This window comes from Harpia harpyja, chromosome 5, assembly GCF_026419915.1.
Source record: "Harpia harpyja isolate bHarHar1 chromosome 5, bHarHar1 primary haplotype, whole genome shotgun sequence".
Lineage (NCBI taxonomy): Eukaryota > Metazoa > Chordata > Aves > Accipitriformes > Accipitridae > Harpia > Harpia harpyja.
The window spans coordinates 42,057,790-42,081,531 of record NC_068944.1 but is presented as its reverse complement, the minus strand read 5'-3'; the positions used below and the strand labels follow the sequence as shown (position 1 = coordinate 42,081,531).

General features: G+C 38.6%; 1 protein-coding gene across 3 annotated transcripts in view; it reads right to left on the bottom strand.

Moving 5' to 3' along the window:
- The window catches only part of C5H8orf34 (chromosome 5 C8orf34 homolog), a 175,900-nt gene that overhangs the window by 93,216 nt on the left and 58,942 nt on the right, over positions 1-23,742 (bottom strand). For all 3 annotated transcript variants that reach the window (XM_052788306.1, XM_052788307.1, XM_052788308.1), the window contains 2 exons: positions 19,667-19,836; positions 15,236-15,402 (listed from right to left, as the gene is read on the bottom strand). In XM_052788306.1, coding sequence (XP_052644266.1) covers positions 15,236-15,402; positions 19,667-19,836 — 337 coding nt within the window. The remainder of the gene's footprint in view (positions 1-15,235; positions 15,403-19,666; positions 19,837-23,742) is intronic.

Genomic DNA, 23,742 nt, shown 5'->3' with positions numbered 1-23,742 from the left:
GACAAAAAAAGAAAGATGCCAATTAGAAGAACACAGGTGCGCATTCCACAATAAAGGGAACTTGGCACAAAGAACCTCAATTCAGCAGTTTATCTTGACCAATTAGACTGAGACAAGTTTCGCATGTTTTAGTTGGTATAACCAATTATGTCCTATGTTTATGCGCGTGTACAGAGTTGATATAACCAATCATATTTTATGCTGGTGCACGTGTACAGTGACTTTGCAGAATATGTGATTATAAATATGTGTGTGTTTTAGCAATAAACGTCGTCTGCTTTCAGCTTTACAGGCGTCCGTTTATTTCTACCTCCTGCACCAGACTGTATGACATCATGCTCAGCATATAAAGCTGGCAGAAGAAGACAGAAGGGGAGACATTTGGAGTGATAGTGTTTGTCTTCCCAAGTAACCATTTGTCGTGGTTTAACCCCAGCCAGCAACTAAGCACCACACAGCCGCTCACTCACTCCCCCCCACCCAGTGGGTGGGGGAGAAAATTGGGAAAAGAAGTAAAACTCGTGGGTTGAGATAATAACAGTTTAATAGAACAGAAAAGAAGAAACTAATAATGATAATGATAACACTAATAAAATGACAATAGTAATAATAAAAGGATTGGAATGTACAAATTATGTGCAGTACAATTGCTAACCACCCACCGATCAACATCCAGTTAGTCCCCGAGTGGCGGTTCCCCCCGCCCCCACTCCCCCCTGGTTTATATACTAGATGTGATGTCACATGGTATGGAATACCCCTTTGGCCAGTTTGGCTCAGCTGCCTTGGCTCTGTCCTGTGCCAACTTCTTGTGCCCCTCCAGCTTTCTCGCTGGCTGGGCTTGAGAAGCTGAAAAATCCTTGACTTTAGTCTAAACACTACTGAGCAACAACTGAAAACATCAGTGTTATCAACATTCTTCGCATACTGAACTCAAAACATAGCACTGTACCAGCTACTGGGAAGACAATTAACTCTATCCCAGCTGAAACCAGGACACCATTACACATGATGGAGCCCTGCTTTCCTGGAGATGGATGAACACCTGCTTGCTGATGGGAAGTGGTGAATGAATTCCTTATTTTGCTTTGCTTGTGTGCGTGGCTTTTGTTTTACCTGTTAAACTGTCTTTATCTCAACCCACAAGTTTTCTCAGTTTTACTCCTCCGATTCTCTCCCCCATCCCTCCGCAGGGGGAGTGAGTGAGCGGCTATGTGGTGCTCAGTTGCCGGCTGGGGTTAAACGACAACGGGGTGTAATACCTAGGTCTCTTGCAATAAATATATTTTATTTATTATATTTTTTTATAATCCATATGTTTTATTTTATATATAAATAAATATACAAATAAATCTCTTTTGCCATCCACCAAAACCCTGTTAAATTTATACTTCCCTGAATGCACTTACTGGCAGTAATTATCTATTTGTGAGCATCTTATGATATGAGCATCTGTATATAAAACAAAGGACAATTTATTCAGAGAAAACGACTCTCTGGCAATTCAGAAAAACATGACACTAATAAGCTAATAAGCCACATATTAACATGAAAAATAACTTTAAGCTCTGCTGTGTTTAGATACAATTTTTTGCATTTGCATCCTTGCCTCTCAATATGAATTAAATTCACAAATGTCTCTTTGAATAAGCCCTCTCCCTATCTACTGCTCTGATGAACAATCTCTCCTCAGTAGCTGAAAAGAGCCCCAAAGCAGAGGAATTCACTGAAGCAGGTCAAACACTAGCTGTAAGAGGTTATGAAACCTGAAACCAGGTAATCATACTACCTCTTGCTCTGCTCCCACTTCCCTAAATTGGTCTGATAACTCTGCATCAATCCTATTTTCCCACCACAGAGACAGTGATTTCAGATGTGTTGAACTGAGTAGCAAGGAAGCCTCACCAGAGCTCATGCAGTTCCACTACTGCCTTCTGAATTTCCAAGTGAAGAAATCCTGTCATTTCTTACCAAAGTACAAGCTTGACAGTTGTAACTGACTCTTTCTCTTGTGCTTCCTTTCCCTGCACACTCCGAAAAGAGAAGGAGATTGCTCAGGAACAGGCAGCAGTTTAGCATGCAGACTAGTCAATCAAGTGGGCCAGATCTCCCCAACCAGCTTCTGAACTCCAACATTCATATTTTGAGCTTCAGTGTAAACTAAAGAATAAGTATATGCAGAAGTTATTGCAGATTACTAATACTGGAGAGTCAGCGGCCTCACTAAAACAGATCCAGCCACAAAAGAAATTATATTTGTTGCTGGATTTCCTTATATATTGCCGCTGAAGGATTTCCCAGCAGTATGTCTAAACTAACTTAAGTGTCCTTAAGGAGTACAAAGTAGTCTGGACATCCATTTATCCAGCATCCTAGGGATATCTCATTCCTAGGGATGAGCAAGAACAGGGCAAGTACATAACGATACTTTATCGTTATGTGAATGTGAGAGGTTAGTTAATGTGAGAGGTTAGCAAACGTGATGCCCATCTACAAGAAGGGCTCAAAAGAGAACCCGGGGAACTACAGGCCTGTCAGCCTGATCTTGGTGCCAGGGAAAGTTATGGAGCAGATCAACTTGAGTGCCATCACAGGGCACATACAGGACAACCAGGTGATCAGGCCCAGTCAACATGGGTTCATGAAAGGCAGGTCCTGCTTGACTAACCTGATCTCATTCCATGATAAGGTGACCCACTTAGTGGATGAGGGAAAGATGGTAGATGTTGTCTACCTAGACTTTAGTAAAGCCTTTGGCATCATTTCCTACAGCATTCTCCTGGAGAAACTGGCTGCTCATGGCTTGGACAGGCGTACTCTTCGCTGGGTAAAAAACTAGCTGGATGGCCCAAAGAGCTGTGGTGAATGGAGTTAAAACCAGTTGGTGGCCGGTCACAAGTGGTGTTCTCCAGGGCTCAGTATTGGGGCAGGTTCTGTCTAATATCTTTATCAATGATCTGGACGAGGGGATTGAGCGCACCCTCAGCAAGTTTGCAGATGACACCAAGTTGGGTAGGAGTGTTGATCTGCTTGTGGATAGCAAAGATCTACAAAGGGATCTGGACAGGCTGGATCGATGGCCTAGGCCACTTGTATGAGGTTCAACAAGGCCAAGTGCCAGATTCTGCACTTGGGTCACAAAAACCCCATGCAATACTACAGACTTGAAGAAGAGTGTCTGGAAAGCTGCCTGGCAGAAAAGGACCTGGGGGTATTGGTTGACAACTGGCTGAATATGAGCCAGCAGTGTGCCCAGGTGGCCAAGAAAGCCAACAGCATCCTGGCTTGTATCAGAAACAGTGTGGCCAGTGGGACTAGGGAAGTGATCATCCCCCTGTACTCAGCACTGGTGAGGCCCCACCTTGAGTACTGTGTTCAGTTTTGGGCCCCTCACTACAGGAAAGACATTGAGGTGCTGGAGCGTGTCCAGAGAAGAGCAACAAAGCTGGTGAAGGGTCTAGAGAACAAGTCCTATGAGGAGCGGCTGAGGGAACTGGGGTTGTTTAGTCTGGAGAAAAGGAGGCTGAGGGGAGACCTTATCACTCCCTACAACTACCTGAAAGGAGGTTGTAGCGAGGTGGGTGTCAGTCTCTCTTCTCAAGTAACAAGTGACAGGACAAGAGGAAATGGCCTCAAGTCGCAGCAGGGGAGGTTTAGATTGGATATGAGGAAAAAATTCTTCACTGAAAGGGTTATCAGGCATTGGAACAGGCTGCCCAAGGAAGCGGTTGAGTCACCATCCCCGGAGGTATTTAAAAGACATGTAGATGTGGCACTTAGGGACATGGTTTAGTGGTGGACTTGGCAGTGTTAGGTTAATGGTTGGACTCGATGATCTTAAAGGTCTTTTCCAACCTAAACAGTTCTATGATTCTATTTACTAGCATAATCCCTCAGCCCCCACTGATTCATGGCCAGGGACTTTCTGAAGCAGCGGTAGTATGTATATCTTGCGCCCTTGATATATTTTTCTTCCATTAACCTGTCCGGCTTATTGTCAGTATATGTAAATTTTTGGCATCCACAACACCATTACCAAATAAATTCATAGATTAACCGTGCAGTACATGAAAATGTATGTCTTCTTTGTTTTAAACTTGTCTACAGACAGTTTCAACTGAAGCCCCATGATTCTTATAAAGGAAAAATCAGTAATCAGTTGTACCTTGTTCACCCTATGTGAAGGATGGACTCGACCTCCCTTAACCAAACCAGCAGCAGTTTGGTACAGGCTCCAAAGGAGGTAAAGGCCTGAGCTGTAGTCAGGCCAAGAACTCCTCTAGGAAACCCACAAAGGAGCAGAGTGACACAGTGAAAGTTGTGGGCACAAGGAGTCTCGTGCATACCTCTCTCATATGCAATTTCACTACGAGCCAACCACTTTATCCCATAAGTATGACAGCCTAAGTGAGCCTTCTTTGAGCTCTCCCTGCTAGGCAGCAGGGCTGCGTGGTGGCAATCTCCAGCGACAAGGTCTTTTACCAACAACAGATTGTTGGATGAGCCCAATTTGAGTTCTCCCTGGACAGCAACTGGACTGCATGCCAGGCAACTCTCCCCTTGAGCAGGGACACCTCTCAGTATTGAGATATTAGTCATTTACCATAAATAAGTAAGTTTTAAATAGAATGAATCACTTAAAGTTATAACGTTGTGTGATTTAGTATGCTGTTTGCTTAGCTTTACTTACTTAGCATGAGTAGCTAGATTTGCTAAAGCCTTAGGCCACAAGCTGTAATTTTTCACTTAGATTTAGTGAACATGTACCTACTTAGTCAAAACAGGGGCCTCCAGAGCCAGCGTATTCAGAAGATAAGGAGGCTTCAAGGCTACAACTGCCAACAGCACCTGCAACTCGACAAGATAAAGAACCGCGTGTCTGGAGACAGTGGAGGAATCCAATAAGGAGTCAGAAGGTGTCAGAAGATCTCAGACCAGAATCACTATTGGACCAAAGGGCACATTTTTCCTATCCCAGATCTTCTACTCTGTAAAAATAATGAATATTTATTGAAAATCCTCGGCCATTTTCAGCCACTAAAATTTCAAGAAAGGATCAGAATTACACAGCATACAGTCCTCAAATATACAGCTTCAATTATACCTCTTCAAATGATGGGAGACACCAAGGTACATGAAGTATTCATGTTGGATCAGACCTGAGGAGCAGCTAGCATAGTGTCCTGACTCAAAATAGCCAGCAGCATATAGATGGCAAGAAAAGAACCTCTCAGTTACCCGCAATTTCCAAATTTGGGACTGAGATAATGTACCAGCAAAGTGGTATTGATCTATCTTCCATGAATTTATCTGATTTTGTATATTTACGCTTGTAGTCTCCACAACCTTCTGTGGCAATGCATTCCACAAAACAACTATGCTCAACTCATGAAAAGATACTTCCTTAAACTTCATAGCTTAAAATATTATCTATAATATGCCACCTGACTCAACTACAGCTCTTCACTATTTGCCCAACACCTGATGTGCTTGGCACATCTGGAGGTGGGCAGAGAAATAAGGTTGGGGAACAGAGTGGGCTGTGAGAATCACCTTCTTGTCTGTCTTATAAATGGCATTGGGGCGGGAGGAAGCTTCTTCCTATAGCTTCTCTAAAGGAACCTCTGTGTCCCAACAGCCATTAAACATCAGAACTGCAAGTCTAGAAGAGTATCAGTCCGATCCCATGTTATTGGGACCAATATCACATCATAATGAGTGATCTATACCATGTTGCTGTGTCCCCTTACCATCCTTTAGAAGAAATCCCAGGCATACAGGCCATAAAAAGGCTATGGTAATACAGACATTTAGGTCTCTGATCTGGACAGTCGGGGACTAGGATTACACAGTGTCTCAACTCTGTTCTTTAGGTATAGGCTTAAAATAAGCTTTGGTTCCTTGTGTAAATTGTAAGCAAATGACATTTTAGGCTCCTGCACATTGTGATATTCAGTACCCATCTATTTCTTGAAAATGAATCATTCTTTCGAAGCTTTTTATTAGCTCATGTAACTCATTTCAACTCAAGAGAATCTAGTATCTCTAACTATAATTGGTTTTCTCTCTTCATTTTCCCTTTAGCAATATGAAGCACAATCAACTTCTGTTTCAACCCATTTTATGCTTATCAAACCAGAAATAACTACACAACTGTTGCAGTAAGTGACTAATTGAATTAATAATTTATTCTAACCTTACAAACACTCTCTTAACCAAACTATAGAACTTACTAAGCTTACTAGAAGTTAGTCAGTCTAAAAATTCTGTGTAAACATCAAACACCTGTGGTATTACTGGCAGTAAAATTCAAGAGCAGGATTCCATTATTTTAAGACTTTAAACACCAAATCCCTGTTCTTTGAATAACCAGTTAAAGCTTTGCTTAAACTCAGATCAACTAAAAGATTCTCATTGATGTTGCTGTCTTTTAGCAAAGGACCACAAGATGAACTGAAATCAATGAACTCCATGAATGACATTAAACAGACTTGTGCATCTCTCTTACTTCAGTGATGTTATATTGGCAGAAAGAAAAAATCCTGAATATGGTATCTGTTAAACTTTTACACAGGTGTTCAGTGACAAGTATAATGCATGAAAACATTGCTTTAAAATTAGTAGTAGATTTCAAGTTTATGGCTTCTCTCTAGACAATAGTCCTGCAGATCAAGGAAACCGGTAAATAATACTGTTGACAGTATCTGCAATAATGTTGTAGTTAAAATTTCAGAAAATGCCATAAAAAATTAAAAAAAATACTTTTTGAGGTTATATCTCACCTTAGCTGTTTTGTAAAAATAATTACTCCAACTGATTTACTAAACCCGGCATTTGTATACTGATTTGCATAAAAGTGATCAGCATTTACTGTATTGTTTGAAGCACAGAATAACAATTCATATATTGCACTAAAAGCAAAAAAGATGATGATTAATGATTTAATGAGACTGACTGGAGCTAGAGCAAGCTAATCCCTGTAACCTGAATATAAAAATAGAAGTTATCCATAATGGCCCATTTTCAAAAGTGAAATTCCTTTTCACAACCTTGGTGGTTTCTTTGCTGCTCTTTCTCCCCTACCCTTTCCACTAGACTTCAATATTTATCACACATTCTCAAGATTAGATACTGCATATGGATCCCTCCAGGTAAACTCCACATAACCAACTACAGTAAAGAAATAGCAGAATATACATGTGAGAGAAAGAAGTTACTGCAAATACGACCTCCTGAAGGAAAGAATGCATCTTTATTTAAGTCCACAGAAGACCAATAGTTGTCTGAATAGTAACCATAATGCTTTCTGTTGAGGTCTACAGGTTTTACAGTCTTTACCACTTACAGTACATTTATGCAATAGCCTAAGAATCCCAGCCAGATACCATCACTTACAAGCTGTACCCTCTGTGCTATGCTAAGGCCTTTGTGCACAACAAAGGCAAATTAAGAAGCAAAGAACACAAAAGATGGGGCAAGTGTGAAAGACATTCTGGAGTCCACAGTTGTGGTCTAAAACACCCATGGGAGAACAGAATCAGCTATAAGTGAAAGGCAACATAAAATGGGAGAACAGTTGCAAGAGATCTAACTGTACACTGATCGACCTATCTCAGGAGAATAAAAGCCTTTATCTAAAAGAAATGAGAACTATGTATCTGGAGATGCCAGAGAGAGTAGAAGAAACCTTCCATCATGTCAATACAACCTCTCAGTCTTCAAAAAGACGGTAGTTACTTGGAAAAAAATATCTTTAAGGGATGTCCTGGGTCTGGCTAGGATAGAGTTAATTTTCTTCACCGCAGCCCACACAGCACTGTGTTTTAGATTTGTGAATAAAACAGTCTTGATAACACACCAATCTTTTAGCTATTGCCGAATGGCTCTTGCACAGAGTCAAGGCTTTCTCTGTTTCTTGCTCTGTCCCACAGTGAATGAGCAAGAGGCTGGGAAGGGAGACAGCTGGGACAGCTGACCTCAATTGACCAAAGGGATGTTCCAGGCCATATAATGTCATGGTCAGCAATAAAAACTGGGGGGTGGTTTTTGCCAAAGTAGATGTTGCTTGGGGACTGGCTAGGCATCAGTCTGCTTGTGGGAGGTGATGAGTGATTGCTTTGGCATCACTTGTTTCAGGTTTTCAGGTCTTTCTTTCTTTCTTCTTCCTTTCAGTTACTAAACTATCTTTACCTCAACCCATGAGTTTTCTTGCTTCTGTTCTTCCTATTCTCTCCCCCTTTCCACTGTGGGGCAGTGAGGGCCTGTGTGGTCCTTAGCTGCTTGCTGGGGTCAACCCACAGAGAGGGAAAAAGCATCTTTTGGAACTTTTGCCTTCAACTGTTCATTGTCTATCCAAATTCTAAATCTTTCAGGAGTTTCAAAGTACCTGGCAATCAAGATTATCAGAAATTGCCTACCATACAGATAGAAGAAGATTGAAGATATGGAAGATAAACAAAAGACTGAAGATCAGACCTTTTAGAAATTGTGGTAACAGTAAATTGCATTTCCTAGAATCAAATAGTTGTATTCAACTTGGGATGAACTATATCTTCCACATCAGACTCTAAAGAAAAAGCCACTGAATGTCAAATACCTATCACTTAGAAAGTCAATTACATCTCACAAAAGTAAAGCGTAAGATATTTCATTCATACGTCACAGAGCAGTAACATCATGACTGTTCATATGCTAAGCCTGGTCCATATAATACAAACCTTCTTTTGCTCCAGTAATAACCATCAAGGAGCACAAAAGTATGTAAATGCTTTACACACTTTGGAAGGTAATGCAAGTAAAAAAAAAAAAAAAAGCAATAAAACAGTGCTTTTTTTCTTTCTCTTTTAGATACAAAGCATGCCTCCTTTTTCCAGCTGCTGAAATTTGAAGGAAACAGAAAACTTCATATTAATAGCTTCATAAAAGCTATGAACACCACTCTGTAAGACATTAGAAATGGAAGCATGTAGATATATGGCAATTTCCAAAAAAGCTGCATCTAAGTATTTATCTATACAGTAACTTTTTTTCAGAAGTTTCACCAGCAGGGCAGTACTGATGCAGATAGTCAAGTCATGTATACAAAGACATTTCATTTGACTTCTGAAGACATACTACAAGATGAACAACTTTGCATTTTTTTTTTAAGAGAAGAATAATGCTGGATCATACCTTGCTAAATATTTCCTTGGACTCTGAGAACATCGATGTTTATTATTGCATTGAGTGTAAAGAATCAGAATTCAGTGGTAAGAACATGAGACAAACAACTGCCATTATCACTTTCCCGTAACTTGGGCTAAAGCAGTGATCACCATCTCTGACTAGACAGAAAACTTATCTTCTTCCAGTGGCATAAAAATACTGTACTGCACTGACTTTCCTGCTTGCTGGTGATTCAAACCTGAGGACCATTGTACAATGAGGAGTTCGTGATCCACACAATTGAGCTGAGCAGCCGCAGGTCTGTATTGTGCTTTGCTGTGCTGCACATACCATTTGATTGAAGGATAAAGTTAGCCTGGTCATTGTAAGGGAGAAGACTGTAGGCAGCTCCCACTTGGCATTTGGCAATTACACCACCTGCATGGTCTTATCTTAAAAGTGAACCACCATGTTGTCATGTGAATATCTTTTTGCTTGATAGTAGAAATGCTAAATGAAATTCTTTACTTATAAGAAAAACTAAACTAAATAATTTACTTCTAAGAGCTCTAAGGTCTGTAATGCCGGTGAACCTTAGCATGGCAGGATCTGTGCAGCATATCATGCCATGACTGGATGTCTGTCCAATGTTGCGCAACTTAAGAGTTCCCAGCATCTGAAGGGATGTAAGATTATCTACACTATCTCCTTTTACCACCTCAAAAAGGTATTTAAATCCACACCTAATGGAGTCCAAGTGCCCTTCTAACGGAGATCTGTAACACACACTTGCACCAGTGCATTACATCTGCCACTGAAAATTTTGCAATGTATAGTACAGCCAGTCTCTGCATGCAGAAGAGGCCTACTGTCTCCCAGTGGTGTCAGCTTCTGTGCATGGACTACACAGGAGATACTCACTGGTAATGTTGCCAATTTCCCAATAGCTTCCAAAAAAGATCAGTCAGCAAAAGGGAACATGATGAGCATTTTGCACAGCTTTCTCCCACACAATCACTCTACTTAAACCCCAACAAAACAGGCTGAGGGCCAGAAAACTGTTCTGAAGATGCAGTGCAAGTCACATACCATCTTTCCCAGGGCCCTGTGGCCTCTCTTCTAGCAAATGATGTGTTCTAGTCACATAATGGAGGAGAAGTTTTTGTCTAGCTGGGAGAGACAACAAAGAAAACCAACCTGATGCTAATATTAGAATAATTTATCAGGTCTAGAGTCTGTTTCTTGCATGTTGACAAAGACCTCTAGGAAACAAGGAGATCAGGAATGTCTGCTGAACGAGAGGAAATGTACTGAAAGCACTGCAGATTGGACACCCTTTCATTAAAGCACTCGGAGACTTATTAGAAAAGCAGTATGGACTATATAAGGGGTAGACTACCAGAGTTATTGCCTCATCCTACAGGCAAAGGCAATCTCCACTAAATTCTGTTTATCTGCTCTTGTTATAAAATGTAAATATATCACCGACCAACCTTTCAGAGGTGTTACAATGATCAAGTAATTAACATTTGGAAAGCTCTTGAGGAAAAAAGAAATTTTAAAGATTAGAAGAAGAGTTATTAAAGCAAACAGAACATACCGGATATTACCCAAAGCAATAATTTTAAAAAGTGTATTATTACTTAAAGTGCATTTCTATCTTTAAAGATTCTGGTTTGTCACTGCATAGCAAGAATTACACATAAACATGAGGCAGACAATCACTGAACTTTCACTTAATATTTCTACATTGAGCAAAAACCCACTATTACTATGAAACCAGCTCTGAAGAAAAGAAGAGGTGGTTTTACAAGTCCTGATGCTGCAAACACTTAAATTTATCTCAGATATATGATTATTTGCATTGAAATCATGGAGGCTTTTCAGAATCATACAGACTGGTGTATGCATCAATTGAAGGAAACAGACTTCAGTTAATCACCACCTTTCACTGCAACCACACCCATGTGGGCTTCCTGGGTACACTTATCTTTGGAGTGGTGCTTCATAGTTAACTATTGCATAGCATGTATTAACATATGGTAACATTTTTAATATCATGAGCATGCATAAAGATTGGACAACAAGAAAAGAGGTGATTGAGCATTATGACTAAGTATCATAGAATCATAGACTCACTTAGGTTGGAAAAGACCTTTAAGATCATCGAGTCCAACCATTAACCTAACCCTGCCATGTCCACCACTAAACCATGTCCCTAAGTGCCACATCTACACGTCTTTTAAATACCTCCGGGGATGGTGACTCAACCACTTCCTTGGGCAGCCTGTTCCAGTGCTTGACAACCCTTTTAGTGAAGAAATTTTTCCTAAGATCCAATCTAAACCTCCCCTGCTGCAGCTTGAGGCCATTTCCTCTTGTCCTATCACTTGTTACTTGAGAAAAGAGACTGACACCCACCTCGCTACAACCTCCTTTCAGGTAGTTGTAGGGAGTGATAAGGTCTCCCTTCAGCCTCCTTTTCTCCAGACTAAACAACCCCAGTTCCCTCAGCCGTTCCTCATAGGACTTGTTCTCAATATTGTGTAAAACAAGAATTTCTTTTTCATCTTCCTTATTTGTAAAAAGCTCAAGAATGTATATGTAAGTCCCAAGTGTGCTATAAAAAACTTTATGCTTTTACTATGTGTATGTTTATGCATAGCAATACATTTAAACAATTATATTCTTATACTTAATCAAACAATTGATTTTTTAAAACCAAATGAGTCATGCTTTGGTGACTGTTCAATCAATATTCCTGGCAATTTCAGGGAAAATACATGTCAGTCCTCTCCAATGGACATCAGTGAGATACTGAGGGAATAATGTGATTTCAAAGTCTCAGTGGAGTTCAGCCAAACGCGAAAGCTTAAGCCCAAATGTCATGGAATTTCAAAAGGCCTGCAGAGTTTCACAAAGAACTACTTCAGCTCCCGATTAGATTTACAAAACACGATACTTGGCACTACGATGTATACAAAACAAGCCCCTTGACATCATTTTCAGTCACAAACCTCAATTACATTACCTTTTACATTTATAAATACATGTAATATTAAAAAGCTGAGAACTGTAACTGTAAAGTCAGGAAGATCCTTTCCACTATGATGTTATCTGCCAGTAATCTATTTCAGCCCCCTGCATAACTGAACACAGTTAGAAAGTTACCAGTGTGTTAACAGCCTTCCTATGCATCTTATGTTATACATAAAGAATGGTAACTGAAATCAGAATGTAGCCCCGTAATATTCTTTTTCATCTTTGCATATATATTTCTTTTGAAATGGATTCTTCAGAAGTATAACAGCTTAATTGCTTCTTCTATTCAGAATGTTTCATTCTAACTAAACCTTCATTGACAATTCTGAGATGACTACTAGGAGGGGGTTTTTAAAAAGAAAATATACCAACAGTCAGTTTCATGCTTTTAATACCTAAATAAATCAAGCAAACTCTGAAAAAGATTCTCTTGAACACACATAAAGATGGAAGTTTTCGTTCTGCAAAAACCTGCATTATAAGTAGGGTACGCATTGAAATCATCTGCTATAAATAGTAAAATTTGTTTTCGCAGAATCCAGACTTAGGAGCATGAGGTTTTGCAATTTCTTAAGAAAGGCCTGAATAAGCAACAAATACTGAACTCTAAAGGGAACAAGTCAAGTAGCTATATGCAACAATGCCCTGCAATTCAGTGATGGCAGAAAGCCATGATTTCAAATTAGTTATACTGCATATAAGCAGTGTAAAAAGCATCAAAGCAGTTAATGGATTAATGCAGTACATAATAAAAAAATTCAATCCCAGTATCATACAGTTACTGATCTGGAAAATATAGCAATGACAAATACCTATGTTTGCTGATAGAAACTTAAGTTCTTTATGTTACCTTCAAAAGTAAATAAAACTCCCTTCCTGTGTAACACTTTGTCATACCCTCAAGTTTTGAGCAGTTCTGCAGGATGTAACCTAACTGTTACATCAAATATAAAATACATACTGTCAGCAAATTGCAAAATGAGAATTAAAATAAAAGCCAGTCTTTCAGAAGCACAACACTTTCAACAGCAAGATGTGCATATTGAACTTTCTATCAGTGGTAGTTACTACAATATGGTTATATTATAATCACTATAACCGTGGCTACTCATCAAATATGCCACGATTTTGCTTCAGAATCTCAGAATCACTTATATAACACCCCATCCAAACCAGAGGTCCCATTTATGACCATTCCTAGTTCCAAGTTGATTTTGTATAAACTTTGCCAGTTTTGATGAAATGCATGATAGAAAAACGTTCCAGGTTTTGCATGGCACAAAACCAGAAGGGATTCTTACAATTGAGCCCTTATTAAAAAAAAACAAAACTCTTGTTTGTACACAGGTAATATTCTGCCCAAACGTCAAGACACTAGAAAATAAAATTTCCCTTATACTGCCTTTCTGGTTCCAGATACCTTCAGGGATTCAAGTGTCTGGAAGGGAAGACCTACACATCTGTCAGATACCTTTTTCTCACTATCCCCACAAAAGTTAACAAAAGATTCTATTCTGTATGTGATACATAATGAGGCCAATTACATCATACACACACACTTACCTACTGTACCTTCCAGATGCCACAGAATCCTAGAGGAGTCCTGTGGTTTATGCCAGCACAAGACACGCATTCAGCTTTCTTTTTATGTCACATTGATAAAGTTGGAAAGATCTGTAAATTGCAGGAGGAAATAAGGAGGCAACACAGCTACAGACTAATTATGGCCTTCACTGGAATCCATGGATTAGTTCTGGAAATACCAACTGATTCCATGAAGACTGCAAGCCCACAGTCACAAACACTGTGACTTCCTTCAAGCACAAAGAACTAATTGACCCATTGTGACACCTGAATGATCCAGCCCATTATCTCTTCTTTCTTGTAAAAACAAATGCATGCATCAAACTTAACACTACTGAAAAAAAGAAAGTATGTATTAATTCACAATTATTTAAGCATAACAAAACCACTTTTTTACCATGAGCATGATCAAGCACTGGAACAGGTTGCCCAGAGACATTGTAGTCTCCATCTTTGGAGAGAGAACTTTGGAGAGAACCCAATTGAACAATGTTCAGAGCAATCTGCTCTAGCTGATTGTTTTGAGCAAGGGGCTGGACTAGATATTTCCAGCGGTCCCCTCCAACCTCAACTATTCTGTGATTCTATGAAGACTGTAGTAAGGAAGCAACAGAAACATAACAGAAACAGAGTAAAGCACCATGTGTTTTTCTGATTTTTAGATTACAGTCCAACACAAAACAAGTAATTTGTGATAGAATTTGTAAATGTAAGAATGCTGAGCTATCCTGAGATTGCATATTTCCCATGCTTTGATCCCACAAAGTTCTATATAGCAAAAACTCTGGGGGGGGGGGGGGAATTGAAATCCATGACTACCTTTTAAGCATCTTACATTGAAGCTTTTAAAAATGGCAGAGACTATTAATTAACTTTCTTCAACAACTTCCCTCCTTTCACAACTAGTAATTCTAGGAAAGGGAGGAAGCACTGACCATAGAGCCTTCCAGAGTGCAACTTAACATACAATACAGTCTACTGGAAAATTACAATCAAATCCTCTGGAGAGGTTACAAATTCACATTGCGTAAGCTATTTGTAGCTAGGAAGTCTCAGTTAAAACCCACTGAAGCTAGAACTGTGATATAGCTAAGAAAAAGAAGAACCAGACGAAAGCCAGTGAAGCTGATTTTGCTCCTTGTACATAAATACATTCTCTAAGTAGAACCTGCAAGTGATTTACACAGGAAATCAAATCAATTACTTTTAGCACCTGAAGAGCTTGATATTTCATGGGATTTTGATGCAGCTGGCAGTTTATTCACACATATATACGGTCTTCATTACATTCACTCCTGAAAGTTGCAAGTTAAACCCTATGAACCTTCACACAGCTGCTGGATACTTTAGTTTCAAACATAGGGAGCAGTTTCAAACTAATCTATGGTTGATCGGATATTACCCTTTTTAGATTAATCTATAATTAAAAAAGTATCGGAAAATACACATAATTTTTTGCAGTTACCCAGCAGTTCCATTGCATCATCTTCATTGTCAATATCTTCTTCAGTTACAGATGGAGCTGTGCTTTGAGCAGAATCAAAGGAGTCCTGAGAAAGCATGGCAGCCAGCAGTTTCTTATGTTGTTGCTGTTGTTGTTTTAGTCCTTTGGTCTTTGGCTCCATTTTTAAGCTGTGAGGGAGGAAAGCACAACTTTCTCTTACTGCTGCTCTCTACAAAATATGTCACACATTTGTCAAATTACTGTAGCCCATGATGTCCTCCAGTTCTGAAGGTTAATGCCGGTTGTCACTCATTCCCTGGTCATTGGATGCTGTAAGTCAGTTTGTGTTTTCAGTTCCTATCTAAAGTTTTGATTGAATGATGATCGGAAATTTCCCATTGACTTTATGGGCATTAATCAAGTCTAAATAAGCTACATATACAGAACAACAGGATGTCAATTACTGATCAGTATTGCTAAGGCATTGATCGCACAGCAACAAAGCTGACAACAAAGAACTGCTCCCTTCAGCGGTTATGTTACCATGACCCCACAGGATTAAGAACTATATAGTTATAACAGTTCTCATGGTTTGTTGACTTTTGTCCCTAAGCTAAGTAACAGATAACTGGAACTGCACAGAAGTTAGAAGAAGGATCTAAGGCAGGACTTGCTACAGTTAGCAATTTCTGATTCCTTACAATATCAAGATAAAGACAATGGGACAGAAGTTTGGGGCGCCACATGAGGGCATCAGCAACACCTCAGCCTGTCTTACAGTCTGCTGCAAGAAGGCAGATCTGTTGCAAATGTACGAAATTTAGTATAATCAATGATAGTTCATTTCCCACTTCAAAGAGAAATGCTAGTAAGACAAAGTGGACCTTGGAGATGAAGAACAGGCTTCTTGTTCAGGACATCAGGTTATGGATGGGGCCTCTGCAAGCTCTAGTTTGTTTTGGGCTCTAAGAAACAAGAGCATCATATTAAAAATAACTCAAATTCCCCACTGTGTACATACATTATCCCTTGAGGAAGTTTCCCAAAAGCCTTGCTTCTCAGAATTTCTCCAGGAAATTTTTCATGTAGAAAACTAATAACAATGACTTGGAAATGAGTTTAATCCTATTTTCACGGTGTTCAAATTTCTGAAAGATGAGCTCAGTACCAGCAGGATTGCCATCAGCACTTTTATATGGTCCCTTATCACGTATTAATCTTGCCGTGCTCCCTTACAGCAGCAACAGAGAAGTACAAAACCAGTGACAAACACAATCTTTCCTCTGTAGCAATCGAGAACATTAAGGGCAAAAAGATGACCCTTCATCAGTTTGACAAGACACCACTAATACAGCTACCTCAGACTGGCTACACTATCTTTCCCAGTCAAAGTAGTAGTGAAACCTGTCCTTTCAGTTGCTCAAAATTAATTGCCCTTCTTTTTTTAAGTAACTGGGTCTGGCTTTCAGATATACAACATGTGCGCTTCCATTGCTCATCATCACAGAAATGTATGTTTTTAAGAAGGAAGTAGTGGTTCTTTCCCACTGTCCAATACTGAATGGAGCAAAAAGTGACGTTCACAGTTGCAAAGACAGAAAAAGCAGACGACTCACAGATTCCCCAATATCACATACTGTGTGTACTCACTATGATCTGCTTTATGCTGAAAAGACCAATACTGAAAATGGGCATGTTATCAACTGACCCGTGGTCCATAGGAATATGCCATTCTCTGCAGCATATCCAGTGCCCATAGCATGCTATGAATGTGTAAGGACCCAGGGCTTCCCCTTCCACCAAACAGAAAAAAACTTGTACACTATGGTCTGTGAAAACAACACAGAGGGAGGGAGTCACATAACACTGATGGCAATTAGTCTACCAGTGATCTGTCAATGCCTAATCCTCTGGATATTTATATAGTATTTCACTTATGTAGCATTTCCTTATGCCTAGTGATAGGTAAAAGAAAACATATTATCTGGAAATAATGGGACAATTACAGTTTTCACTTTCCTGTTCTTATGCTGTAAACTGAAGAATGGGATTAGTTTTGAGAGTTTTCTGGCTTATCACATAAATCCTGAGAATTAGTGATCAATAGTATATCACTTTTTATTAAAATTGTTGCTAAATCAAATTTAATAAGATATAATTGGAAACATTTAATGTGAATTTCAAATTGCTCCCTCTTTCAGTTGCCAGGTAAAAATGTAATTGAATTATTTTAGGCTACATTAACTATGAAGTAGATGAATGAAATACAGACGAAGTAGCCAAATTCTTTACAACTGATAACAACTTCACTCTTTTGAGAGTTTCATTTGTTCTCATAAAACCCATATTATTCCCACTACTTTTGTATGTACTAGGTATATGCTACATTAAAACTAAATTGTTATTACCTACTACTTGTCTCATACATTTGGTGTATAGTCAATTCCAAATTCTGCTAACAGTACTTTAATTCCCAGGAAAACAGAATGAGACCTAGAAGAAACTGCCTGTTATTAGTGAACTACTATTAAACATTCAGATTAACCTTGATCAATATGGGTCTTTTAAACGTCCATATATAGGTGGCATCAATTTTAGCATCACCACCATCTTGAAGTTCTGCAATTTTATGATTATTTTGCAAGACTGCAAACATGCTTTTTATAAATGCCTTACAAAAGCTGATGAAATGCTAATGAAGCAAAGAATTATCCCAGACATAAAATCAGTCATCCAAATGTAAATCCATATGCTGTATGTAATTTAGCAGTTATTCATTTTCACTGAAAATCAGTATTCCCACTTAACGATACATATTTTTCAACAGGTCTTCAGCACTTATTGCACCTAAAAACTAGAGATATCAGTGTCCCATGAGTCCTTCTGGGCATCAGGTATCCCATATTCTCCTTATTTCATACACCAGGCAACGTGATTTTGTCATGATACTCAACGAGACTTCTCAAATACTATTCTCAAAGCCATTAATCACATTTTTTAATTATAGCATTAGCTGTGAGGTTTCTCACTGCTTTGAATCATCTTTGTTACTCAGAACTAAACCTCTTTGCTCCCTTCAAGAGATTAGGCAGAGATGCTTATTTCTGCTCCTTCCTATTGAGAGAAGGGATACAATATCCTCAATTTGCTCTGCAATGTGGAACAGATCTTTATTCAGTGTCTTTATTGGACTGCTGAATAAGGAAAAAGAAACCCAGACCCTCACAATCAAGCTGCAGTGCCAGTTGCTGACTCCATTACTTTCCCAGGAACTGCACTGGAGAGACCTAGTGTCTGAGTTCTGTTGGTTCCAGTCCAATGTCTGCCTGAGGGATCATTACTACATGCTGCTACTTCTTTGAAATAGTAGTACTTGCAGCTTCCCCCACAATAATCTAATTAAAAGATGAAAGAAGTACTCATGGATAACAAACATTCCCAATATAAGAGGGAAGTTAATGAATGCAGCCTGTATAAGTACAGCAAGTGACAGGCTAGTTTCTTTGTGACAGGGAGGTGAATTCCAATGTAGAAGGCACATGGAGCATACAGTGAAAGAATACCTTAGACCTTTTCAAAGGGAAAGCAGAGAGTTTCTGCCTTCTTAAGAGGAAGAAAAAGGTAGGTGTTGCAGTCAGAGTACTAGTTATAACTAAGGAGAAAGGTTACAGGGCTAAGGGAGAGCCATAGGTGTTTAAGCCAATTGACAGAGGCAGTGCACAAGCTTTACACTTGGGAAAAAAAAAAAAGCATGAATCCCTTTTAAGGGATTTAAGGAAGTGAATACTTCACTTTCTGTGATAAAAAGGTATCTTTAAATCACAGAAAATGGACTCCTTGTAAAAATGATAATCTCTTCCATGTAGCTGAAGCACATTAACAAACTCCCCCCCACCTTCAGTCAAGCGCAATAAATCATCAGAAATTATTTACTGCTGAGTACAATTTTCTCTTTGAGAATGAATTGTTATTAACACTCAGATGCTAAGTATAAGAACTGAAAATTAATTTCAGAAGTCCTGTTAAAAATAACATAGATACTGTTTTCCTTGTCTATCTTGCCTTTAAATGAGAAAATCAGATTTATCACTAAAGTGTCAAGAAGATTAACAAAGAGCTACTACCAACCACTGAAAGACAGAAGGGTTTGAAGTATCTGAATGAAGCTATATATCAGAAAATTATTATACAATGGACCCCAATCATGTCAACATACATTTAGCTTTATACATGGGAATAAACCCATGGGATTGCAAATGAGTATAAAGTTAATCTTACATAAAAGCATGAGAAGAAACCAGCCACACATTAATGTCTTCCATTTATTCTGCATGCTACCACACTATGGCATGGGAATTTAAAAGCCCTGCACTCTGCTCTCAGAAACAGGGTGTTACAAAGACAGCTCTGCTTCACAAATTATAAAATTTCTAGGTTGAACAAAAATCCCACCTTCCTCCAGGACTGCTGCTATCCTCGCTGTCCCACTGCTCATTTTTATTTCTTGGTATTGGTGGCTGCAGCATCTCAGCAGCCAGTGGGTCTGCATCATTCTCTTCACGGCCAATCCATTCTCCAATCACACGAGGTCTAAGAAGGGGGGTGTTAAAACCTGTTGTGTCCTGAAGAGAAATAAAAAGCCACAGAAACACTGCACTGCTTGTTCTCAACCACACATGTAAATAGGAAAAGAAAAGAAGAAATAGAAAATAGAACCATTAATTAAAAAAAGTACAAAAAGAGTACAGTACGTTACCATTTCAGAGGGCTACAAAATAATCAGAAACAATTGTGGACTAATGAAAAGACTCCCGTTAACAAAAATGCAAGAGAGATTTGACCACCCCGATGCCTCAAATCTCTCATATTTCTTACTTTTCAGTAGCAACTGTAGAAATCTGGGGTATCGTCTTGAAAAACTGTAATTTTTTTTTAATAAATGCACAACTCTTAAAACTGGCACTGTGTCAGTTCTGCTAAGCAACAGATGAGGTCAGTTGTATAATGAACACCCCAACCAAAAGACTGTCATACATTAATAGCATCACTCTTATTTGCATTATGAATTAATGTAAAACTAATAAATACATCTGCATTTGGCATTTTAAAAATAACCCTGCTGGGATTTACATAACATATCTTTCAGTTCTGAAAATGGTATTCACATTTTAATAAACTGCATTTCTGAAACTAGTATTCTTATTTTTAACCACTTACTGGAAGAAGATAGCTGGAGAGGATTACAAGACGCAAGCAAAATGCAGCTGGACTATTCAAAACAATAGCAATAATTTGCATTATTTTATTAGGAAATTAGATTAAGGAAACAAATTGTCCTTAAAAATTTTATGAAAAAGCTGTTCTGAAGTGATGAGTATCTCTGTTCTCAATGTTACTAGAACGGTTGTAGATAAAGGGTCACGTACAACAGTACAGTCAAACTAAAACACACACATGTATGCAAAAAAAAGACCTGAAATGATGGGATAGGAATATTTATTTTGCTTTAATTAAACTCTTTTCTAGGCTAGCAAAGACATTTCCTAATTAGGAGAGATATTTTCTATTCCTATCCTTTAATGAGAGAAAATTTTAGGAAAACAAATCCTTGGCTGTTACCTAGCTCAGTGTCTCAAATAAATATTCCCGCCATAAAACAATGCTTTCCAAAGAGAGAGCATCTGGAAAAAGTACAGCACAGTGACTCCTAAAAACAAACCATTTTTAAAGCCTCTTCCTAATTGACACAGGTATGGTAAAACCATAGTTTGAAGTCAAGGCCTCTACTAAAATTAAACAAAGGAAAAAAAAGGCTGCAAACTGCTTTCATATTAATGTATTTACCCTGCTCTGGCTAGATGCTGTAATTTTGCTCAGCAGAACTCCAAGAGCTTCCATTTTGACAGAGCCAAATGTGACCTGGGCCCTGGATTAGACTCATTCACCCTTGTTCTTTTGTTCTGCTTTCTGCAATGTGCCTGTGAGTGCATTACCGCACTCTACTCTCCATACGTCTCTCCAGAGTTCTCCATCACTTGACTAATTCACTTTTTACACAATTTCTGTTTTCTGCAAGGCTGACGTGACACAGTAGGACCACTGAAAATGGAATGCAGCCAATACAGAAGAGAAATCTGAGGAAAACACCACAGCTTCAGAGGTTTTAGAATACCTAACCACTGGTGTCTTGTACTTACAAATATAGATATTGTGCATCTGTCTGGTGCTGTGTCAGTCAGGTAATGTAGACTAGATGACAGTGGCCTCTGGTCACTTGACAGGCATAACCTGTCACAGGTGTGGCTACCATCATATGCTTACGAGCTAGGCAAAAAGATTATTCCACTGCCCACAATGCCTTCATTATACAAGGTGCTTACATTAGTTTCTTTAAGTAAGAACCATTTGGCCCCTTCTAAGGTTTATTCCTGCTACTCTAGCCATTTTCTCCCTTCCCTTTCACTCTAGGATCATTTCTAATAATTAATAAAAATGGTTCCTGGAGCTAGTTAAACTTTCAACGACTTGCAGTGTTAATCTTGCTAAAAGCTTTCAGTCCCTTAAGTGAAAATGAAAAGCACCTAAAATTTTGCCCTTTTTTCAGTACCATAAGATTTTCCTGACACTGTACACTGCACCATCAGCATATGAATAAGCAAACCATGAATGCAGTGTCTATCCTTGTTATGCTGATTTCTTTTCTAGACATTTTAGGGATTAAAGTAGCACTTTCATACTCTACTTAATAGAAATGTAATTTACATTACATAGTCATGCTTTGCCTCACTTTATCACCTTGCTTTCCTTTTTGAATCTTATTAGACTAGTATACTACAGTTTCAGTGACCTAATTTATTTTCCTCCTTTCAACTATACAAGCAGCCACAGTGAAAACAATAAATGGAGAATCAGAGACTGTCTATTCAGAATACCAGGGTGTTTATTTGGCACCTTATTTCAAAAGCTTCAATAAATTCAGATGAAGAATTCTGTTCTCAAACAAGTTTTTATAGTTTGGGGTTTTTTTTATGTAAACCTTAAAATCTTAACTCATTTCCAATTTATATTCCCCCATAAATAGCAGAAGAGATTGACAGTGACATTAGTGCACACAGAAATATTTTCAGGACAGGTACATATTTAAATCTGCACTAAATGAATCTAGAGGATTATTTTATGATGCAGTCCAGGTGTCATCCACTTACCATCCACATCAGTGGCTACCAACTTGACACACTCTAGCTTCATTTATGTGGAGACCAGGAGAAGAACAGAAAGACTGGAGAACAGCTGCATCTTCTCTTTACATTGGGCTGAGATGTGGTTGCAGTATGCAACCCCTACTAGGGAGCACAACAACATTTGTGTATCCATTTATTTAAGCATAGTTTAAAAAGCTCAGTATTCCTAATTTCTGATACGGATTTTGAGGGAACTTCCATAGTGACAAATACTTTTGGGTGAGACAAAATTTGTTTATTTTTGTGACTCAGAGTAGTTGTCTCCTCTATTTTATTAATTATAACCTGTGTTCATTGTAGTAATACTACATATAAGAAGAAAGTACACCCTACACACAGCATAGAAAAAATGTTTTAGTATTAACATTGAGGGTCAAAATCTGTTATAAATTATTAGATCATCTTCACTTGAGTTTAATTCTGGATCTCTAACACTTAGGTGTCTCCCACTATTAATGTTTAAAGTGACTGAAAGACTTTGTTGGGAATTCCAGACAAATCTCACAATGTTACAACAGGTCTCACGTTATCTGTGAGAGCTCCACTACATGAATCTTAAGTAAAGCACCAATCCATTGAATATTGGGTTTATGTGAAAATCTCATCTATTTAAAAAGAAAATATTTCTAGTCTCTGTATTTGCAGTAAAAAAAAAGCTTGGAAAACCTTCACTAAGTGTTCTTTAAAGAATCAAAAGCCAGAAGATGAATAAACCTTCCCCTACCTCCTTTTAAATTCCTTTAAAATGGCAATATTTTAGTCAGTCTCCAACTGTGGCAAGAGGTAAAGGGCATGACTCCTTTTTTTTTTTTTTTTTTTTTTTTTTGCACAGTCTGGTTAAGAAACATTGCTGAAATGGGTACAACCATATAAAGCCATTTTAAACCTATTTCTGCACTGTAGCATCCTGGCTACATTTTGCCTCAATGTATCTTACAGTGCAGACATTCTACAGTGCAACATATATTACAGTTTATTTTGTGACATATAGACAAATGTCTTCCAGCAGCAGCAAATTCTAGAGGAGGCACATCATCAGTAGCCCCATGGTCAGTAGTATAGCTGTTCTATACTTCTGTGTGTATTTGAACTTCCACTTCCCAGGGAAGTGTCCAAAGACTTAGGAAAAAAACCTGAAATTCACAATGAATTCAGTGTTTTTCTTTAAAATTTTTAAATCAGCCTAGAATTCCATGAATTTTGCACAAAGGCTAACATCCTAGCTCAAATTCTTTGTTTACATGAAATTCTTCACATGATTGAGGAGCTTTAGGAAACTACACACTT